At 35.4% G+C, this 24,463-nt stretch overlaps 2 protein-coding genes across 3 annotated transcripts; both read left to right on the top strand.

Annotated features, from left to right (window-relative positions):
- The first annotated feature begins 83 nt into the window (after nucleotides 1–83).
- On the top strand, nucleotides 84–11,083 carry LOC120768776 (gelsolin-like). Of its 2 annotated transcripts, none has more exons than XM_040095543.1 (11): nucleotides 84–203; nucleotides 4,889–5,084; nucleotides 5,300–5,468; nucleotides 7,662–7,736; nucleotides 7,963–8,155; nucleotides 8,434–8,727; nucleotides 8,803–9,854; nucleotides 9,920–10,165; nucleotides 10,240–10,350; nucleotides 10,417–10,542; nucleotides 10,627–10,859. In XM_040095543.1, exons 2-11 carry the CDS (start codon nucleotides 5,056–5,058, stop codon nucleotides 10,627–10,629), a joined length of 2,298 nt encoding a protein of 765 aa, XP_039951477.1. In that variant the 5' UTR covers nucleotides 84–203; nucleotides 4,889–5,055; the 3' UTR covers nucleotides 10,630–10,859. The 2 variants fall into 2 exon arrangements, with proteins under 2 accessions (XP_039951477.1, XP_039951473.1); XM_040095539.1 differs by lacking the exon at nucleotides 10,627–10,859 and adding an exon at nucleotides 10,902–11,083 and having other exon boundaries at nucleotides 85–203.
- A 4,429-nt stretch (nucleotides 11,084–15,512) lies between these two features.
- Nucleotides 15,513–24,074, top strand: LOC120771303 (xanthine dehydrogenase). The gene is made up of 6 exons (XM_040099240.1): nucleotides 15,513–15,832; nucleotides 19,616–22,216; nucleotides 22,276–22,544; nucleotides 22,604–23,480; nucleotides 23,563–23,730; nucleotides 23,795–24,074. The coding sequence occupies exons 1-6, from the start codon at nucleotides 15,725–15,727 to the stop codon at nucleotides 23,843–23,845; spliced, it is 4,074 nt and encodes a 1,357-aa protein (XP_039955174.1). The 5' UTR covers nucleotides 15,513–15,724; the 3' UTR covers nucleotides 23,846–24,074.
- The last annotated feature ends 389 nt before the right edge of the window (nucleotides 24,075–24,463 follow it).

The raw sequence follows: 24,463 nt of genomic DNA, 5'->3' as shown, positions 1-24,463 counted from the left end.
GATTGAGCGCGAGAGAGAGCATCGGTTTAAAACAAGCGAATTTCAAAATTGAATATAAACAGCTACAGAGTTTATAAACAGTTCAGTACCTCGTTATCCGCCGGAGGTAAAAGTCAATTTTTTTAATACCAGAGAAATACAAAACGACTTTATAATAGACGAAATATCGCGAGTGCTTTGTGGGAACCGTATGTGGGAAAAAGGTATATATTTGAGTGGTGTGTTGTGATTCAAACAAGTTTTAGCATATATTATTGATGATTATTTATGTACGCTAATTATGCCCGGAAGAAATTTGTTGGTGCCTATCTAATCGTGTATATGCATGTATGTATACATATGCGTACATAATACATAATTCATCTATATAAACAAATGATCTAGGCTAATAAAATAAGCGAATACGAATACGTTAGAATCTATCTGCAATGCTACATAGTAACTGTTGATTTGCGTATCTTTGTATGTACTGTATACAATAGTGAAGAGTAATTGAACCCGTCTTTGAAAAAAAATATTGGTTTTGCGCATTTAGCAAAGTTTTTTTGTGTTGATTGTACAGACCACCACTTGTCAGCTCAATAAAAGCTAATAGAACTTATAATAAATAAAAAATAGTAGCCAAGTCCATACATATGTATGTATGTATGTAGGTATATATGTATGTACATACGTGCCTATAACAGCAAAGGATTGAGGGTGTGAGCAATTTACACTCATTCTGGCGCAAATTGAAAAACTTTCTTTGGAAGTAATTATGCCGAACACTTAGAAAGACTTTTGTTCGATTTGTGCTTATTTAAAATTTTAATTGATTGTTTGTACATACTTATGTAGTATGAAATGTCGGGACATCAAGAACGCAATGAAGGTGAAATATGGTGGAAAATAAATGTAATAGTAAAATAATACAGTGGAGATTTAATTGAGACAACTATCAATTGTTTTTAAATATATGTATTTAGAATAAGTCATTCAGTAACAGAAACTGCTAACCGGTAAATCTTATGCGGTTTCCTGCTTGAGTGACAGTAATTGGCTTTACTTGCGTACGTAATTTTTTTACTTGACTTCGAAGCTTGAAGAATAATGACAAAGACAATATCCATATAGAATTCTTTGTAATAATAGTAAATGCAATTTTATTCTGATTAATAGCTAATGAAAGTGAAATAAATTTACTTCGATGTAGAGAAGTATTGCTGTAACATTTGTATATGAATTCGGTTGCATTATACTATGCTGTTAAATATAAATGTAAATAAATAAATAAATTTTATAGCATGCATGTATGTATGTATGTACATACAAATCACTCATATGTATAAATATGTAGGCACATCAAAACTCTCAAAATTTTTGCTATTGAACAGAGACATACATAGTTATATTATGCATTTCTTTCTGTTTGCGGTGAAAGTATTTGCATATTTATATGTGTTTGTACTTTGGACAATACTCGTAGCTTTTTAATGTTACATACCGAATTTATACTCTTAGTGTGCTTCAGAAAACGTATTTTTGCGCTTTAGAGCCATGCTTATGGTAAATTAGACTATTAAGCATTTATACATACATATCTATGCTTTGAATTCGCAATAATGATAAAAGTTAATATTTTGTACTATATAGTATGTTACTCAACCCATTTCCTTTCAATATTTAATTATTTATGTATAATATTTCATTAAGACTGTTTAGTAATCAATCTTGTTTTTTAGATTATTGACGTGCCAAATCCAATCCAATACTTTTCTAGAACTAGACTTATCGCGGACTAACTCGAAAATAATCTTAGGGTCGTGATCCTGGAATTTAAATAGTTATTATTTTTTATTTTGATTTAAATTAAATCTACGTACTTACATACATATAAAAAAATATGTATATTGCTCTATTTTTTGAAATGTAAGTACGTTCGCTCATTATTTAAAATTATTATTAAAAATTGATTTTATGTATACAATACGTTTTGAATTTATTAATTATAAACAAGTATGCATATTATATATTAAAATTATGTATGTTTGTAGACACTTATGTACATTGGGATAATTACATACATTTACATGCATATGCATTGATAAGTACATATATATGTATATACTATACTTTAGCGTATATTTTACTATTTTCAATTGCCGGCAAGAATTTGTAAAACAACAGTGCTGTACATACGATTAGTCAACTACTGGCATGACCTAATATGTGTATGAGCGCGTATGTACATTGGAGGACAGTGTCAGTGCCAAGTTCGTAGTAAGTGCTTTGCGGTATTCGTTAACATCGGTTTCATGAATAGCCGTCTCTGTAATATGTCGTACAAATAAAAACATGAGCATTCAAATCATTAAGCTTTGTTTATGACGCTCGTTATGCGGCTACAAATTTTGACAAGTTCGCTTTCTTTCGGTTTCTGATTGTTCCAATGATATATCTATTTTATATATACATATACATACATATGTATGTATGTATGTTTGTATGACATTTTGCTTCTTAAAGATGATCGACGAGCTCACGGCTCAGTGGTTACAAGGTATTACCAAGCCTTGTTTTAATTTCTTAACTGCTAAATAATTTACGTGCTTATTGCTTAGTTTTTTGTTTAGCGCAAGGCTTTTTTAAATACGAAGACGGAGGGATGAATAGGCAGCAAAATAGAAAAATTAGTTTGAAGCAAAGATAAAAATATCAAATCAGTTAGACGAAATTTGCACGTATTTCAAAACCTCTCAGTGTCAGTTCGGAATAGCTATCTACATATATCTACGAGATATTTTTCTCAACAAAATATGTGTGCAAGAATGCCAATGTTTTTTAAGAAAATACTCGAAATAACTTTTATCTTTGCGATAAGTGATGTCAGTCAACGAAAAATAAACTTTACACACTTTTTCATAAGTTCAAAGCACAAATTGCAATATAATCAAACAAAAAACATATTGTTTAAGCAAACAATAACAAATGTTTCTTTTTTTTCAAATGACACATAGAAAGAAAAAAAAATTAAAAAAGTTGCATCATAAAACAAATGAAAAGCAGGCATAAGGAAGGATATTGAAAAATATGGCACTTCATTAAATGATTTCTTTTATGTGTGAAGAAAAAAGAAAAATATCATTTGAGACACCTTCTCTGTTTAGACCCCTCGTCGTTATCAAACGATTCTGTAATAAGCACTTTCAGTTAGTTTTTTTTGTGATTTTTCTTAAGAACATTTTTTTTTAATAATCCAATAAAAATAATTTACAGAATTTAATGTACTTTTATAAGCTTTAATTTATTTTGAAAAATTTTGGAATCCCTTGATCCGGTAATCGGTCTCCAGGAGGACCTCTGAAAACATATGTCTGGTATTCATGACGATTTTTCTGCTTGAAATTACCCTAAATCCAAAAACCAAACGAATTATTACAATAGATAAGTACATAACACAGTACAACAGCTAATCTGGGCGGTAAGAAATTCCAAGTCAGGGTGATGGTACTAGGTCAGTATAGTAAAACCCTCAAAGGGTTTGGAGTTCGTATGTGTCAGTTTTTTTATGACCTTTTAAATTTTTTTTCGCGGCTCCTTTATTCGCACATGCATAGCAATTCAATGGATTGTGACCTTCGCCAGGATTAGTCCAAATCATTGGGATACCGAATGGCATACTTTCACGTCTTCTATTTTTCCAATCCATTAGACGGTTGTAGCAGCTTTTACACACTAGTATATTTGGTACCCAATTTTCGTTCACTATAACATTTTGGTTGAAGTACATCTCGTATGTTTGAACAAAATCAGTACTGAAATTTCCCCTTTTTTTTATGTGTTGAGACATATCGAGTTATATTAAACTACGTTTTTGCCAAAATGTTACAACTAAGCGAAAAAACATGAAGATAAGGAAAAAATTTAAAAGGTCATAAAAAAACTGACACATACGAACGCCAATCCCTTTGAGGGTTTTACTATATTGACCTAGTACCATCACCCTGACTTGGAATTTATCACCCCCCAGACAATAATCCCAAAAATGTTCCACATAAAGTTTTTGAAGTCAATTACTGTTAAAAAATTCCTTCAAATGCGCTCATATCCCTGAAAGTATATGCCGGATAAAAAACACTACTTTGGAGCACTTATGCTACAACCAAATTCGCTCAGTCCTAATATTATAAGAACTCCTACCGACAGTGTGAAAGCGGTTGAAATCGGAGGATAACCCCGCTCACTCCCCATATAACGGTACAGTTAAAAACTTGTTAAAATCATTAACTAAATACGCTAGAGACATTAAATTTTACCCGCGAGATGTTATGGGCGAAATCGGATTAAAGCCACGTCTATTTTCCATATAACATAATTTTAAATTCCATATGAAACTATTACTTTCCACTATACAAATCAAGAATAAATTAGTATCAGGATAAAACTTTGAATGTTTAGGTGTGCCACATTTTGACTAAAAATTGCCTGAATCGAACTATGGCTTAATACTATGTGGGCATAGTGCTTATAGTTGACTTTATACCGAAAATTTCGGTCAATGTGTAAGACATATAATTGAAATTCAGAGAGAATCCTTTCCTGATGGTAGAATATCTCTGTATAAAAAATGGTTTGAATACATCCCTTAGATCCCATATACCTAATACAACTATTTTCGAGTTTCCAGGTGACTTTACCGCATATATCGGCCAATACGTGATGCATGTTTACGCTTAGAATGAATAAAATCGATTGAAAACTCGCCTTAGACCCCAATAACTAACAAGCTTTATCATGAAGATACTTCCCTGGCTTTAATCCTTTAAAGTTTTAAGAGTTACAAATGTTCGGTTATTACCGAGCTTAGCGCTTCCTTACTTATTAATTTATTATCTACATCTCATTACAGGTATATCCGAGATAATTAATTAAGCATCGCGTGATCGCATTGTGGAGCGTGCCGAAAAGAGAGCATTTATATAATTACAACAACATAACATCGTTCATTTCAAAACAAATCAAGCTCAAGCTTTGGTTTAACGGTAACTGAGGCTACGTTTGGTAGGAGCTGTGAAAATGGCAGCGAAGATGGCAGTAATCTGCAGGTAATTCAGTCGACTAGTTCGCTTTTCTCAGTTCTCCAACATTATTGAAAGAAGAAAAGTCAACGGCAAAAACAAAGTGACTTAAGAAACTAATTTTTAACATATTTTAAAAAAAGTTTAAATTTATTTAAATTTTTGTTCATGAGTTGTAATTAATTTTAACTACTTTTTTATACGTGCCACAATTTGTCGCAATAATAAGTAATATTTTTCAGCATTTTGGCTGTGTTCATTCTGCTGCCCGGCGCTCCAGCCTTCCGCACGCAGTCGTCCGTGATACAGCCCCCTGCCCAAAGTGACAAATTCGCGCCCAGTCGCAGCGTCATGCATCGTGCGTTCGCCAATGCCGGTCGAGCGCCTGGTTTGGAGATTTGGCGCATTGAGGTGAGTTATCATGAGGGGCTTAAAGGGTTTTCAGCCCAAAAATTATGCTATGAATGTTTGCATATGTGTGTGTGTAAGTGTTGATACATATTGCAGTTAACGGTACGGATTTACTTATTTCACGGTATTTTGTGTTTTGTTGCGTGTTTCGCGGCTTGTTGGAAAATTTTAAAAGTGATTTGTTTATGCAAAATATGAACAACACGCAACACGCTCTTGAATCATCGGCAATGTCTGTTGGTTTTTGCTGATAAGCGAATTACAACCGCAAAAGATCAATCAAAAATGCAACAAGATTTCTTCAAAGAAAGTACCTACTGTTGAAATAAGTTCATGACCGGAAAGCGGTTTTTACTGTAAAACCTCTTCATTAAGTTATTCAATCAAAACATTTCGCTTGAGTGATCAAAATATTTCATGCGATTTATTGGACATTTCTTGTGTGCTATATATGTACATACATATAAATATCTATAAATATATGTGTATAAAAAATTATACAAATACGTTAAAGGAAATTCGCTTATGGACTGTCGAAGTAAAAATATTCGTCGTTAAAGGGTCGTTACCGATAGGGACAGCAAACGACGCCATATTTATTCCCGCTCTTTTGACACTTTTCTTAAGCATGGTTTGCCATTTCATTATGAAAAGATATGCGATCCAACAACGAGTCGAAGTTATTGAAATTTCCTGCCGGAGTCAATGGCCTCAACCTTAAGAGAGCTACGTCCAATTTATGGTCGTCATAATCGTCCTGTCAGATCAACAATTGAGCGACTAGTGGACAATTTGAATCCACAGGCACAATTCAAAATGTTCCCGTGCCAGTAAGATAAAGAAATGCCCGTAGCATCAATTGAGAAAGACCCAAATTAGTATGTGACGTCGTTGTTAAACATTTTGCGAAAAAATCTTGGCCTACATCCTTACAAGATCAAATTGACGCAAGAACTGAAGCCGAATTGGACTGAGCAGTAACATGAAAATGATCCGGATTTTCATCGAAAAATCATCTTCAGCAATGAGGTTCATTTCTGTCTGAATGGCTTCGTCAAATGCGTTATTGCTCAGGCAGCAATCCACATATAATCCATGAGTCACCATTGCATCCTGAAAGAATTATGGTTTAGGTATATTAGGCCGTATTTCTTCCGTGATGATCAAGACCGGCACGTTACTGTGAATGGGAATCGCTATCGCTCAATGATAACTGAATATTTTTAGCTCGATTTGGATGATACGGACTAGGACAATATCTGATTCCAACAGGACGGCGCCACAAGCCACACAGCGAATGTCACAATCAATTTATTGCAAACCAAGTTTGGTGAACGTGTTATCTCACGAATTGGCCCAGTCAATTGGTTATTTCGATCGTGTGATTTGCCACCGTTAGACTATTTCCTATGGGGCTACGTCATGTCTATGGTCTATGCCAACAACCCAGCGACCATTGATGCAAAAGAAATCGAAATTCATACTTAATAGTATTGAATGTACTTTCACAGGAATAAAGAATTTCATTGAAATCCCAAACCGTTTTTGTAGCGCTCTTATTGAAAACCCCGTTACAACTATATGTTGACCGGTGACTTTAGCGATTATTTATATAGGTTTCAAATATAAAATAACAATCGACATAACCTTCTTTAATAAATTAATTTTACTTGGATTGCAAGTCCTCATAACCGGTTAAATTATTTGCCTATGCTGAGCTATTAATTACTGAGCCGAAGTTGTAAGAAAGATAAATGCACTCCAAACAGAAGCAGTAAAAAGACGATGCGATTTTCATCACTGAAAAGCTGATATATGCTTGGGCCGGATTTAAATCTGAATCCATACCGATAAATTAGAAGCCACTCTTTAAAGTAAAGGACTTATTTCAGGTAGTATGAACCACAGGGCCGAGATTATCCAAGATGTACTTGAAACCGTCATCTTTTAGAAGAGATCAGTTGAGTCCCTGTCTTATAGGAGATTAATGTCGAAACAGCTTAGCTGTATAGAAATAATAATTATATGTTGCAATACCTTAACTTTTTTTAGCAGAATTCGTGGTAATCTTCAAAAAAAAAAAATATTTAGTATATCGCCGAGAGTTCTAATACTTACAGTTCACTTTTCTAACCTAATATCTAGAGTTAAGCCAAAAGAGTCTACTAAAATATTACATATTTTTTCTTTCAGAACTTTGAACCTGTGGCTTACCCAAAAAATAACTATGGCAAATTTTATACCGGCGACTCATTTATTGTACTAAATGTAAGTTAAAAACACTATTAATCAGAATATCATCCATATAAACCACAATTAAGAGAGTTTTTCAAGTCCTTAAATATCTCAGGCAACTATCGTCCATTGGGTGGGTAAAGCTATGCTTTGCAGCTTTAACTTTTCATACATTTCTCTCATCTTTACAATATTTCTTTCTTTAGTTGTTTGCTTCTACTTATTTATTTTACTTTGGAAATTTCTCTTCATTTGCCAGACAATCGAACGCAAAGACAAAAAACTCTCCTGGGATATTCACTTTTGGTTGGGTTCGGAAACATCGACGGACGAGGCTGGTGCTGCTGCTATTTATGCTGTGCAGCTGGATGACCAGCTTAATGGCGCACCGGTGCAGCACCGTGAAGTCCAGGATCACGAATCACAGCTATTTCTCAGTTACTTCAGAAACGGTGAGTACAGACAACTATGCTCACATGCAAAAAATGTAAGGGATGGAATGCATATGTTGGTCCCCACTGTTGCCTGTTGATTTACTGCAAAACTTTTGTATGTATTAGTATAATTGATACAAATATACGATGTATTCGTCCGTGTATGGGTCCGCACTAACTCCAAAGCGAGCATAAGGGGTGGAACGCAAAAAACTTGCAAAGTCATCAGTAGCATTATGTACCATATATATTTTCATTACTACATATATGTATGTATTCTCTTATGTCGTCTTCAGGCGTGCGTTATGAGCAAGGTGGCGTTGGAACCGGCTTCAAGCATGTGGAGACTAATGCAGCCGGCGAGAAGCGTCTCTTCCAGGTGAAGGGCAAACGTAACGTGCGTGTCCGTCAAGTAAATCTGTCCGTGTCGTCGATGAACAAAGGAGATTGCTTCATTTTAGACGCCGGCAATGAGATTCTCGTTTATGTCGGACCACAAGCGAAGCGCGTGGAAAAGTTGAAAGCGATCAGCGCGGCAAATCAAATCCGCGATCAAGATCACAACGGACGTGCCAGGGTGGAGATAACAGGTAAGCATTATTATTCAACCGTAAAATTTAATATTTTAATATTAAATATACATGTACATATATATATATAATTAGATGAGTTCAGCTCGGATTTGGACAAGCAGCACTTTTTTGAAGTTTTGGGCTCAGGCGCGCCAAACCAAGTGCCGGACGAGGCTGCTGAGCAAGAGGATGTTGCTTTTGAGACGGCCGATGCGAACTCAGTGTCTTTATATAAAGTATCAGATGCACGTGGTGGGTTGAAAATCGATCCCATTGCCACAAAGCCTTTGCGTCAAGAAATGCTAGACACCAACGACTGTTTTATTTTGGATACTGGTTCTGGCATTTACGTTTGGGTGGGCCGTCGCTCGACACCAAAGGAAAAAACGGATGCCTTGAGCAAGGCACAGGAATTTTTAAGCACCAAAAAATACCCCGCTTGGACACAGGTACATCGCGTGGTCGAAGGTGCTGAATCTGCGCCATTTAAACAATATTTCGCTACTTGGCGCGATGTAGGTATGTCACACACACGTTTGGTGCGCTCTGCAATGGGTTATGACTCAGACGACTCGGAATTAAGCGAACTTACCGAAGTGGAAGAACTCAAAAAGAGCGGAGGTAGTGCTATTGGCTTTATGCCCGATAACGGTGAAAATGATATCGTAGAAGCGGTACAATATGTTAGTAACCGCGGACGTGGAGACACATTACGAAATGCTATTTCACTGACACCAAAAATGCCGTTGTTGGGATTCGCCGCTTATGTAATTGTTTACAAGTACAATAACAAGAATGGCGAATCAGGCACGATTATCTACGTGTGGGAGGGTGTTAAAGCTACAGAGGTTGTAAAGGAACGTGCGTTCGAGGATGGCTTGGCTTTGGCGCTTGAGCTCGATGCAATATTGGTGCGTACCACGCAGAACAATGAACCACGTCATTTTCTCAAAATATTCAAGGGAAAATTGGTTACATCTTACACCGCTGTACCAATCCATCCACAACTATATCGCATACGCGGCACTGATGCCAGCGATGTGCATGCTAGCGAAGTGGTTGCGGACTCGTCGTCACTAGCCTCAAACGATGTCTTTGCTTTGACTACAATGAACCCGCAAAAAGTCTATATATGGGTTGGCTTGGTAAATATTACAGTTTTTTTATTATTTGTAATTTACTTTTTAATTAAATTGTTGCAAAAATGCAGGCCGCTAGCAAGTTCGAGAAGGATATGGCCATCGAGCGTTTCTCAAAGTACTGGTCTGATGCTGTTGTCGAAGTGGTTGAGGAGGGTGCTGAACCCGATAACTTTTGGGAGCTTTTGCACGGTGAGGGCATCTACGATCGCAGCATGACTGAGGCGACTAAGCCTCTACTTGAACCAAGGCTATTCCACTGCCGTTTGAATAGTGAACGCTTGCAGGTGGAGGAAATTGCGCACTTCGAACAAGCTGTAGGTGTTTACAGATGATCTCTTAATTACTTTTTACTTACAAAATTATTGTTTCTTTTGTTTTATGTATGAAGGATCTCGACACAAATGACATAATGCTATTAGACGCCGGTGATGAAGTCTATATGTGGGTCAGCACAGGCGCCACAGCCGAGGAAAACGGCAGAATTCTAGATTTGGCGAAGGTTGCTATTCTAAATTAAAAGTAGTTTATATTTTACTTTACTTAAATATGTATATTTTTATTACAGAAATATATTAAGGATGAGCCCACAGAACGCACAATCGATACTACCACTGTCATACGCATTGAACAGAACCACGAACCTCGCGCCTTTACTCGCATGTTCCCCACTTGGGAAGCTAATTACTGGCAGGTCAGTAGCAACTAGCCTCAAATAACTTCAAGATTCATATTTTATTGGTTTTTTTGATAAGACTTTTGTTTTTCCCAAATTTAGTAATGATTTTTTCAACTATTGAACGCTTTATTGGACATACACACTATTCAAAAACACAAACAAACATTCAACATTACAAAAAAGATCTGTCTGCAATATACATATAAACATATCTGTTTGTTCTAAATATTTTAACGATTCTATAACAAGCTGTAGTAACTCACAAAATAATCATTCCAAACATGTAAAATATAATTTTTCCTATACTTTTAAAAGTGCTCTCACTTTATGTATAATATTTTTGTCTATTTCATTTATTTTTACTTATGTAATAGGCCACACCTTCGTTTGAAGACCTTAGGAAGCAAATTTTGGAAACCAACGACATCATCGACTCCAATGAGCTTTAACTGCGTTTCTAACCTTACAAAACGTCTCGAATACCTTATGAATAAACAATGAACAATTAACTTTATACAATAAATACATCGAATTTATTTTTAAATGGTGAAAAAAATGTATTTTATTTTTTAACCTTAGTTTTTTGTAAAGAAATGTTTGGCGATATATACATACATACATAATATGTATGAAAACATTTGCAGCACTTTTATTCGTCGCTCCAAATGACCATAAGAAAAGCAAAAATAAATCGAAACATAATAATTTTAAAAATTCAACGGCTCCATGGGTTGTTCTTCAGTTTCATAGGAAAAATATAAATTTTTTTTTTTTTTAAAGTACTAAATTGGAAATTTTGATTTGGTGATTTTTTGTATATCAATTACGCAAGTATTTGATTCGCAAAAGCTTTCAGTGACACTTCGGAGACGACAAAATCTTGTGTCTTGTTCATTTACTCTTGGTAAGTTCATAACTTCGAAAAAGTAAAGTATTTCTGGAATCTAGGAGTATTTACGGATTGACTTAACATTTATTATTCGAAGATTTGGGAAGCTGATTCCTTCGACAGGTTTAGTCCTCTATGACAAGTACCAGAATCTAAAATATTCGATCCGTTGAACATCTAATGAATGGAATGAGGTCAAAAAACCCCTCAAACAATTAAGTGAGTTCAAGGCGTGTCTACATACATAGATACATATTTGTTCGATTTTGTCAATTTTCATTATAGCTGGAGGTTAGCGCAAAAATGGGCTTAAAAAGTTAAAAAGTATATATTATTCTCGTCTTCCTATTTTGTTGGCATGACGGTTAAGTTCTCGGTGTTAAATTAATTTAGATTTTACTTTTTTCTTTAAATATTTACTTCCATACCAACTTAATTGCGAGGCGATATGAGTTAGTAAGCTTTTGGCCGAAACTTCTCCCACCAACCTAAAAATGCTTTTACGAAACGTGAATAGCTTAGTTCCGTTAATATTTCGACCATTTTCGTTAGGTATTACCGTAATTAAGGGATATCGTTTAATGTTTATCGTATAAGTGCTATAAATCTGTAATTTCGTTTTACGCAAACGTCGTAAGTAACGGAATATCTATAAAAAGCTACTTATAGTCTATTCATAATTATGCCACTAAGCTTTCTTAAAATATTCAGTTAAATTTATTTGAACAACAATTAAAGTTGTTTGCTTAATTAATACTTAGAACTTATCAATCAAAATAAGTACTAATTGAAATTCCTGTACTTCTTTTCCAACAGTAGGAGTTCCCTAGTAGGAAATACCTATATAAATTTATATGTATAGGCATTTGTAAATACAGTGGAATTCCTCATACCCTGGCACCCACCGCCGCGGTGTTTTTGTCCGGCTATGGGAGGTGTGCATATATGAGGTGAGGTAAAAACGTGTTTAAAATGTATTCTTGGAGTCAGAAGTTGCAACTCAGAACTAAAAAGAACGGGAACTACAAATTCTATATATTTCCCTTTTAAAATTTTATGAAATCTTGTCCGTTTATCGGAGGTAATTTGGGCGAAATATTAACTAAATAGTAGCTGTGTCCGGTCATTGGAAGGCATTCATGTCCGCTTATAGGAATTTATTTTGTATGAAAATATTAATGAAAACGTGGTGTTAATGAAATTTGTCCGCTTATGGGAGATGTCCGTTTACAAGGGCTGTATGTATTGGGAAATTTCACTTGAAGTGACTTGAATCATTTAATTTTTGAAGCCAGGATACATGATAGCCCTGGATGCGATATTGTCACTTGACCTTCTTTTCTTATCTCTGAGAGTAATGTTAAGCAACTTCTTTCTCAGTTTACGGATATCGATGTGGAAGAACAATAGGTAAGGCATCAATGAGACGTCTCAGACCGAATTGATTTTACTACTAGGTTGGCATTACTTAGAGTAACGCGTGTACTAAAGGGGTATTAAAGAATACTCTAATTTGAAGTGTATGTACATATATATAATCAGCTTGCAATGACTTGGAATTATTTTTATTAGTGAAATAAAAAATAAGCCCAAATGTGCCCCCATGAACAAGTCCAAAGCAGATTCAAATATAGGTTGTTGCGATAAAGTTATCTTTCTTGTATCACCAATTGAGTTTGTAGGTACTTATAGATAAATATGCTCCACATTTTTTAAATCGTCAAATAAAACCATAATGTAAGAAACATTACCTAATTGAATTGTTGTAAATAATTGAATTCTTGTAGTGCTACGAGGATTATATAGTACTTGTTGAGATTGTCGTAGATCAGGTTGTGATGCATAATTGATTTATGAGGTGTGTATGTATATACAAGCATATATACATACATATATATAATATACATACATATATACAGGTTCCATCAGTGCTTCTGAATTACTCTTTATCACTAATAGGTTTCTCGGATAGAATACGAAACGATTATTAAAACAAGAAAAATAAATGAAGAATAAAGGTGTGAAAAAACTAAAAGACACTTCTTTGAATTGCTATCCTCCTACTTTTTTACTTTGTCAAATATTAATGAGCGTCTTTGCATCCGAAGAAGGTGCCGCGAAAGCTTGTTATTGTTGTCTGAATTATATTGATGTAGTAAATTATCAGAACTTAAAATGTATGCGTGGCGTATACTATATGCATATGTACTTATATGTACATATATGCAAGTGGTTATCATCTTGGCAATATTTGAGTTTAAGTAAGTACTTTGTACATTGATTATAATCTTAAGGCCCTGCAATTTCTGTATGTACAAGTGTGTGAGCAAATAATTTAGTATCAAATGGAATAATAACAATTTAAAGTTTGATAAAAATTCTGCTTAGTTTGTGGAAAGAAGAGAAGTTGATAAGCTGCGTTGCGAGACTTTGAGTAGTGGTGGTGAGAAATCAGGAGATTGAGTATCTTTCTCAGCATTTCTTGGTACGAACAAAAAAATATTCTGTTGTAAATGTTTTTTAACTGGTCCAAAACGAATTTAGAGTGGACCAATACTGCGAATATCTTTAATCATAAATATGTAATAAATGAACAATATTACAATAAACTTTAATATAATTGAATTGTTAACAGTTTTTGTCTTTAAATTATCTCAACAAGTACCTTTAATTGAATCAATAACAGAAACCAAAAAAAAAATTGTTGGTATAATGTAAAAAAAAAACTTGATTTTATTTTAAGTTACTATATCGAAACGTTTTCGTACTTTCTTAAAAAAGAATTTTTCTCAATGATCTTCTCACTTTGAAGATCTTCGTACTAAGTCAATTCAGGGTTGTAAACAGTTGATGGTTTCAGGAGCAAATTATTAAAAAAGCGAGTAAAAACGTTAACCGAAGCTAAAATACCTTTCATAAATACAAAATATTCTAAAAAAAACTTGATTTCGTAAAGATGTATCGTAAAATAAAGACGTTTTCTTCTAAAATATTTAGGGGTTTCACATAGTCTCATAAAGTTATAAGTTATAACGACCCGAAAACATAGCGTTCAGAGCATAAACTTATTTTAGTATGCAATCAAACAACAAATTTTTTAAACTAGTATACAAATTTATGATTTTACGGTCCTTTATGACACGTTGTGAGTAATTTGATAATTTTGTTTATTTTCATTTTTTGGAACTATGACAGACATGAACAGTTTCTTTAAGCGAAAAGATTTGTGCAAAATTTCAGATTGATATCTCAAAAATTTAGTGGCTAGTTCGCGTATATAAATATTAATATATCCAATGTTTCCCTCTGGATATAATAAACTTCGTGATAAACTTAGGGTATACTATTAGGATATCAGGGTATAGAAATAGTTGAAAAAATAATTTGTCATCTAAATAAAAAAAACATAAGAGAATGCAGCTGAGGTTAAGGTTTGTGCAGCTGTACTGGCTTCTAAGGTCAAGATTGTCAAGGTAAGATCATTAAAAATCTCCACTGTAAAAGAAATTATAGAAGAATTTAGTAGTCATTGCCTTTTTCGATTCGAGAACCATGGGCGAACTAACTGTTGAATAATATTCAATAATGTAGGAGACTAAACAGATATCGTTTCGATAGATCTCCCCTTTCGATTCTATTGATTCAATTGATCTCACCTTCATCACAGAAAAATATTTCTCATTGTACTCCAACATCAATGTTTTTGTCAGCAAATTTAATTATTGTCATTTTAATAATAAGACAGATTCTAAATAAATAAAAATAATAAAAAACTTAAATAATGATTCTTCATGTTGCATTGCGGAAATTTAAGACTGTTTCAACAAAATTTGTGTATTTTAGAGTAAGGTAACTTTTTGTTAAATTGATAAATCACTCTTGGCCTACTAGCAGTTGGATGAGTGACTCGCAAACTAGTTCTGGTTAATAGAAGGCTTATTCTAGAGGAGTCACGAGCGAATTTGATTCAAAACAGCAGCTGTATTTACAAACATGTTTATAATCATACAAAGGGGCATGTGCAAATGATCACTGCTTGTGAGACAGTGGAAACATTTGTGGATTCAGTCCGCTTTTGACAGTCCTATTGACTGGTTGTGTGTACAATTTTGCTTTTAATTTTGAGTTCAAAAAACTACGTGTAATTGCATTCAACTGCATTTTAACAGAATTATCTTTCTAGATATAAAATTGTTTGACAGCTGAGAACATTAACCATAAAAAGTGTTATGAAGTGGTAGTATTAAGCTTACAGTAAAACATTTCTCGGAATTTCCGAAAAGCTTTAAAGCAAACAAGTACAATTAAATGTCGCAAAATAATTCAGTTCCTCATATCATGGCGAAAAATGGAGACGCGTCAAAAATTCTTATTGAAAAAGAGTCACCGTTAATATTTTTCGTGAATGGCAAAAAGGTGCGTAGATACATACCTGTAATTGAACTCAAAAGTATAAAGAATGAATAGTGGACAGGTCAGTGAGTATCTATCAATAGTATCTTATATAGAGCAAAGAGCGAGAAAGAAGAAGTGTGTGAGGTGCTCGCCATGTGTTCGAAACGACATAACAAATAAGAGAGAACAGAGAACAGAAACCTGTTGTTGACCAACTTACTACATGTTCTCCGAATGTGGCAATTTTTTTATCAATAGCTTAGCGTGTGATAATATGACTTGATGTTCTTCTACTGAGAACAAGCATGACCTGTTTTGGCCTCCGGGCCGGCAATAAAAATAAACACGTAAGCAGCATATAATTATTCAATAAAAATAAGAAGGTAAAAAAATTATAGACTCAAAGAAATATTGCCTTTGTCTGTAGTGTTTTACTGTTTATGAATGAAAGCTTATTCAGTTTAAATATTATTTCACATACTTATACTATGTCGAATGTGTACATGTTTCCACCGATGCAATTTTCTGTCCATCGGTTACATGGAAGCTATTGATTTCAATCACGATATCTTTTTGTACAATCCAAGTTCAAAACACGATTAATATTCTTGCAATCAAATCTACTCACTATCACAACAAATTATAGAGCTCATAGCTCTATTGTTATATTTAAATTAGTTTTTACTTAGTTGTTGTGTTTACGTGGACACACCCACTTATAAAGCGCCACTAATTGGCTCGGTGACTTTTGATCTTCAGAATTCCGATATTCACAATCTTCGAAAACGCAAAAATGTTGATATGATATGAGTTGATATGTGGTGCTTATAATAAAATATATATATGTATAGTACGCACATTTTTATATGTATTTTTAGTTATAACCTTTGGCTAAAAAAGTTATACGAAAAATTTTAAAGATGTTTTGATCTTCTTAACTAAGCTTAAAGGGTTACATTGGTTTATGGTTTCAAAAAATCGATCGGCAAGCTGAGTTAAATGCGCCGTCTTTAAACGCGTTTTTCTCGAAACTGTGTTTTTAAGTCGGTTGCCAAGATTTCTCGAGAACTACTCAACCGATCTTCATGAAATGTTACACAGGCCTTTAAGATTTAATTCTTAAAGATTTGGATGAAGAATTTTTTTCGATTACTACTATTTGAAAAAAAAAAGTCGCGAAATTTTAATTTTTTTGTAAAAATGTCTGCCAAAAATCCAACATTCAGTTCCTTCGTTCAAGTTCTAAGTTAATGTTTTAACTAAAACACGTATTTTTCTCTTTAGACGATCCTGTAAAGAGTTATTCCGCCAACGCAGGCGCACATTTTTTCCGAGGGGTCACCGGAAACGGCACCGCAATGGCCGAGTTTAAAATATTTTTTTCCAAAAATTTTAGAACTTTTTTGGTAACAATAAATTTAAAAAAAAAATATTGCATTTTTTATATGAGAAAAATTTTTTGAAAAAATGCTTTTCTTTACCCGACGAAACCCTTAAAAATTTATGAATGTGAATTATGAAATCAATGTGTTATGGTTAGTAAACTATACACTTAACAGTGCTCCTATTTGCTAATATTAATGAATATTTCTAAAAGTCAAATGTAAATAAGTAGTACTTATTGCATTTGTGATAAGCATGATTTAGTGGCTGACATTTTATGCTAGATCAAAATACAAAATGTACGTATAATGTATATATGTACATACATACACATGTATATACGTGTTTACCATATCTGCAAGCATGGTATGCGTACACGGGCGCTTATTGTGCAGATAAGCTTTCGATCTAAAATTCGTCGACCTACAATCACAAATAATAACAATTAAATACATAAGTACATACCTGTATGTATAGTATGTCTAAGACCGGCAGGAAAGCGCTTAAGTTCTCAATTATTCAGCGCTTTCTTTTCCTTTTAATATAAGCTAAGGAAATACTTTGCTGTTTCCCTTAGAAATTGTTAACTTATTAGTCGATATTCGACTTAGGCAGAGATATGCGATATAGGAGCAAAATTGTTCAAATTGAAAGTGTATATAGTAAAGTAAATATTTTCGTTTTGTTACCTTTTTTTACTATGCCTTAGGTAGGGACTAAACGGTATTTTCTCACAGGGTTGTTTATGAGTTCTTTATGCACCATTAACGTATATATGTATGTATGTATATTGTATGAACATCAAAGGTTATTATTACTAAAATGTAAACATCTGACGTTTCAATAATTGTTATCAGCTCTTGAATTGGATTCAAAACAACTTATTTTTAGCAGTGTATTTATACTCTTGCAATATGTTGCTACAGAGTTTAATAGTTTTGTTCACCTAAGGGTTGTATGTATCACCAAAAACTAAACGAGAGAGATATAGGATAATATACATACATATATGTATATAAATGAACATGATGAAGAGACGACGTGCAAGCTGTAACTTGATTAAAAATTAAGATATCTTCATGAAACTTGGTATGCGCTTTCCTTGATAAAACAAGTACGAGTTCGTAGATGAGCGTAATCGGACCCCTAACACGCCCACAAAACGCCATTAACCGAAAACCTATAAAGTGCCATAACTGAACACTAAATTAAGATATAAAACTTTAATTTGTCACAGAGGATAACAGTAGCAAGGGGCACCTGTGGGCAAAATTTTTTGTAAAAGTGAGCTTGTGACTCCACCCTCTGATGACTTTAATGTATACATGTATCTCTTAAACCACTTAGGCTACAACAACCAAACTGACCTAGCGCAAATTTTGTAAGTACTCCTACCGACAGTGTGAAAATGGATGAAATCGGATAATAACCCCGTTCACTTCCCATATAATGGTGCTGTTAAAAAATACTAAATGCGCTATAAATCAACATAAATACATACGCCAGAGACATTAAATTTTTCCACCAAAATGGTATGAGATAGCTTAATGAAGCCGGTGTAATAATTGGAAGATGTGCATGGGGCCGCTTTTTGGTTAAAACATATCTCTCGAGATCCGTCCGACCTATTTCAAACAAATTCCGTACATCATATTTCACGGATCATTATGTGTACAAATAAGGAATAAATTACGGGTTAAAAACTCACGAATAACGCCTTTGAAGTATGCCACCAACGAAAACTGTTTAAGTCCCTGGGTATCGAATATGTCGACCCCTATAGTTGTGTTTCTACCGAAAATGTCGCTCAATAGAATTAATAGAAATAATAGAATTGGCCCTGCGTTTTATCCTTGCAAGTTGCAAGAGTATGAAATGTTCGGTTATATCCGAACTTAGCTCTTCCTTACTTGTTAGAGTCTTTTTTTTGTTAATAATAATATAATAATGGTAATGTTGAAGATATCTCGGATGGTAATTGCCAAAGTTGTATAGAGAACGATGAGATGGAAACATCTAGGCACTTTCTACTCTATTGCCCAGCTGGAATAGTCGGAATTAATATCAGCTATCTCCACAAATTTGTGGTAGACTCAAAGCGCTTTGACGACTTTTGAGAGTTTTTTCTGTGAATAAGTACTTAGGACTATTTTAGTATCACAATTAACCGATTTTCTTGGCTGTCCAAGTGGGATTCGTTTTGTTTTGGATCGACCTTTTAACCTAACCTTAGCTAATTACTGTTCTGTATGACATAGTTCACAGAAAATATGTTAGATCCTGATGTCATGATTGATAAAAGCGTAAGATTTCAGTGATTTTAAAATTTGCTGTGACCAAATCGTTAAATATAGAATATTGACTTTTTAAAAATTATTCCCATATTTAATTTGTCCTCAAAATATCTTGTCTATTGTCCAGGTTGTTGATCCCACACCAGATCCAGAATGTACTCTACTCACATATCTGCGCGACAAACTGCGGTTATGTGGCACAAAATTGGGATGCGGGGAAGGTGGTTGTGGCGCTTGTACTGTTATGCTTTCGCGAGTCGATCGCGCCACCAACAGCGTTAAGCACTTAGCTGTCAACGCTTGTCTGATGCCAGTGTGCGCGATGCATGGCTGTGCAGTAACCACCATAGAGGGGATTGGAAGCACACGCACCCGCCTTCACCCTGTACAAGAGCGTCTGGCTAAAGCTCATGGCAGTCAATGTGGCTTTTGTACACCGGGCATAGTAATGTCTATGTACGCTCTACTTCGAAGCATGCCTCTACCATCGATGAAAGATTTGGAAGTAGCATTTCAAGGCAATCTATGTCGTTGCACGGGTTATCGACCTATTTTGGAAGGATACAAGACTTTCACAAAGGAATTTGGCTGTGCCATGGGTGACAAATGCTGCAAGTTAAATGGTAATAAAATACAAAATGGCGACAATGAAAAGCAAAAACTATTTGAAAAGAGTGAATTTTTACCCTTCGATCCCAGTCAGGAACCCATATTCCCACCAGAACTGCATTTAAATTCACAATACGATACGGAAAATCTTTTATTCAAAGGCCCACGCTCGACTTGGTACCGTCCGGTGGAACTGTTAGACTTATTGAAGCTGAAAGCGGAGCACCCGCATGGTAAAATTATTGTTGGCAACACGGAAGTTGGTGTTGAAATGAAATTTAAGCAGTTTCTATACACCGTACACATTAACCCCATAAAGGTACCAGAGTTGAATGAGATTCGAGAATTAGAGGATAGCATTTTATTTGGTTCCGCCGTTACTTTAATGGACATTGATGAGCACTTACGCAAACGTATAGAAAAATTGCCGGAGCATGAGACACGTTTCTTCCGTTGTGCTGTAAAAATGTTGCATTACTTTGCGGGCAAACAGATACGGAACGTGGCATCGCTCGGCGGAAACATCATGACTGGAAGTCCCATCTCCGACATGAACCCTATTTTGACTGCGGCGTGTGCCAAGCTTAAAGTGTGTAGCTTAGTTGATGGGAAAGTAGAAACTCGAGATGTGTACATGGGTCCGGGATTCTTTACTGGATATCGCAAGAATACAATTCTGCCACATGAAGTATTGGTGGGCATATATTTTCCGAAAAGCTCAAAAGATCAACACTTTGTGGCATTTAAGCAAGCGCGTCGTAGAGATGACGATATTGCAATTGTCAATGCAGTTGTAAATGTGACCTTCGAACCAAATAACAATATAATCAAACAAATTTATATGGCTTTTGGCGGTATGGCGCCCACAACGATTATGGCACCGAAAACATCACAAATCATGGCAAAACAAAAATGGAATCGGGTATTAGTCGAGCGTGTAACTGAAAGCTTATGTGCCGAATTGCCATTGGCGCCGTCTGCACCGGGTGGTATGATCGCCTATCGTCGTTCATTAGTAGTTAGTCTATTCTTCAAGGCATATTTAGCAATAAGTCAAGAATTAATTAAATCCGGTATCATTGAGGATGATGCAATACCAGAGAGAGAGCTTAGCGGCGCTGATACCTTCCACACACCGATTTTGAAGAGCGCCCAGCTCTTTGAGAGGGTATGTGCGGAACAACCAACATGTGATCCCATTGGTAGACCAAAGGTGCACGCCTCTGCACTGAAACAGGCAACAGGTGAAGCAATTTACTGCGATGATATTCCGCGTCATGAAAATGAATTGTATCTCGCCCTTGTACTTAGTACCAAAGCACACGCAAAGATCATATCTATTGACGCCAGCGACGCGGTCAAGCAGCAAGGTGTACACGCATTTTATTCCAGCAAAGATTTGAGTGAATATGAAAATAAAGTTGGTACCGTTTTTCACGATGAGGAAGTCTTTGCTTCGGAAGTCGTTTATTGCCAGGGGCAGGTGATCGGTGCTATTGTCGCGGATAGTCAAGTTTTGGCGCAACGTGCGGCGCGTCTCGTGCATATCAAGTATGAGGAGCTAACCCCCATAATTGTAACAATTGAACAGGCCATCGCAAATAAATCCTATTTTCCCAATTATCCACAATATATTGAAAAGGGTGATGTGCAGAAAGCTTTTGAGCAGGCTGACCACGTTTATGAAGGTAGCTGTCGGATGGGTGGTCAAGAACATTTCTATTTGGAGACGCACGCTTGTGTGGCAACGCCGCGGGATAGCGATGAAATTGAACTATTTTGTTCAACCCAAAATCCCACGGAGATACAAAAACTAGTGGCTCATGTGTTATCTGTGCCGTGGCATAGGGTGGTATGCCGATCTAAACGCTTGGGTGGTGGATTTGGTGGCAAAGAGTCGCGTTCAATTATCTTGGCACTTCCAGTTGCATTGGCCAGTTATCGTCTAAGAAGACCGGTGCGCTGCATGCTTGATCGGGATGAAGATATGATGACAACAGGCACTAGACATCCTTTTCTTTTTAAATATAAAATTGGATTTACCAAAGAAGGTCTGATAACGGCTTGCGACATTGAGTGCTATACTAATGCCGGCTGCACAATGGATCTCTCATTTTCGGTAAGTACTTTCCACTATCGGATTTCACTACATTACTAAAGTAATTTTATTTTCATTAGGTTCTCGATCGTGCTATGAATCATTTCGAGAATTGTTATCGCATACCAAATGTCAAAGTTGGTGGTTGGGTCTGCAAAACGAATTTACCATCCAATACAGCGTTTAGAGGATTTGGCGGTCCTCAGGGCATGTTTGCAGCGGAGCATATAGTACGCGATGTGGCGCGCATAGTTGACAAAGATTACTTGGATGTCATGCAGTTAAATTTTTATAAAACTGGTGATTATACACACTACAATCAAAAGTTGGAAAACTTTCCCATTGAAAAGTAAGCAGGTCTCGTTCATACCGTTTACATTTGAAATTAATATCTTACTTTTCCTAAAGGTGTTTCAGAGATTGCTTAGATCAGTCGAAATTCTACGAGAAACGTGCAGAAATTGCAGAATTTAACAAAAGCCATCGATGGCGCAAGCGCGGTATCTCTCTGGTGCCCACCAAATATGGTATTGCTTTTGGTGCCATGCATCTGAATCAAGCCGGTGCGCTAGTAAATATATATGGTGATGGGTCGGTATTGCTTTCGCACGGCGGAGTCGAGATCGGACAGGGTCTACACACCAAAATGATACAATGCTGCGCGCGAGCATTAGGCATATCACCGGAGCTAATTCATATTGCTGAAACCGCAACCGACAAGGTACCAAACACATCACCAACGGCAGCTAGTGTAGGTTCAGATATAAATGGTATGGCTGTATTGAATGCCTGTGAGAAGCTAAATGAGCGTCTGAAACCAATTAAGGAGGCCAATCCAAAAGATACGTGGCAAGAATGGATCAGTAAAGCATATTTTGCGCGAATAGGTCTCTCAGCAAGTGGATTCTATAAAATGCTTGATGTTGGTGATGATCCAAAGACAAATCCAAATGCGCGTTGTTATAATTATTACACCAATGGTGTTGGAGTATCAGTGGTTGAAATTGATTGCTTAACCGGTGATCATCAAGTGTTGAGCACAGACATCGTCATGGATATTGGCTCTAGCTTGAATCCAGCTATCGATATTGGACAGATCGAAGGCGCATTTATGCAAGGTTATGGCTTATTTGTATTGGAAGAACTTATTTATTCACCGCAAGGTGCGCTTTATTCGCGCGGACCTGGCATGTATAAACTACCAGGATTTGCCGATATACCGGGCGAGTTCAATGTGAGCCTTTTAACTGGTGCGCCTAATCCAAGAGCTGTTTATTCGTCAAAGGTACTAATTGCTCATTTACTTATTTATATCTGATTATAGCTATTACACCTTATAAATATATATTAATACAACTCTTATGTAGGCCGTTGGAGAGCCACCGTTATTCATAGGCAGCACTGCATTTTTCGCCATTAAGGAAGCAATAGCAGCTGCACGCGCTGAAAGACGGCTAATCGGACACTTCGTACTAGACGCCCCAGCGACGGCTGCTCGTATACGAATGGCATGTCAAGACGAATTTACCGAATTGGTAAAATTAAATTACAATTTCGTCACATATGACATTTTTAAATGATTTCCCACTTTTTCTTTAGATTGATCAACCGTCCCCTGAGACTTACACACCTTGGAATGTTGTGCCTTAAACATGAAATATCTTACTATTGTTTTAAAGTTAGAATATTAACCACCGTTGAAGTCAAATTTTTTACTTATAATCAAATATGTTAACATTTGCAAGCATTGGCGTAGGACTATGTGTAGATAGATACACTGGAGATGTAATAAAACAATATAATTTGGTGCTATCATATAATATATGACGATAATATTAATAAAACTTACACATGTAAATTATATGTGCAATACAATTCACTAAATTGCAGATTTGTTTAAGGATTAAGTAAAATACTAATATTGTAAGCGATAATACAATTATAGCTGGCGACAAATAAGAGAAAATAGCTTGTAAACGTTATACTCGTATACATTTGTATGTGCAAATATACATACATATATACAAACAAGAAAAAACGTTATCTATCTATATCATCTATAGCAAAGCGATAATACCCTTCACAGATGCATTTTTTTTACCATGAAAAATACTCCGATTATTGCCTTGAAAAGTCTAGTTCGCTTATATACAGACAGACATAATTAAATCGGCTCCGCTCATCACATCATCAAGAGCACATCACGTACATATCATCGACTGCTATGCACATAAATAAACTTTTGCTGGACTTCATAGTATTTTTTGA

Source organism: Bactrocera tryoni, chromosome 1, assembly GCF_016617805.1.
Source record: "Bactrocera tryoni isolate S06 chromosome 1, CSIRO_BtryS06_freeze2, whole genome shotgun sequence".
NCBI lineage: Eukaryota > Metazoa > Arthropoda > Insecta > Diptera > Tephritidae > Bactrocera > Bactrocera tryoni.
Note: the sequence above shows the minus strand (reverse complement) of the source record. Positions and strands in the feature narration are given on the sequence as shown.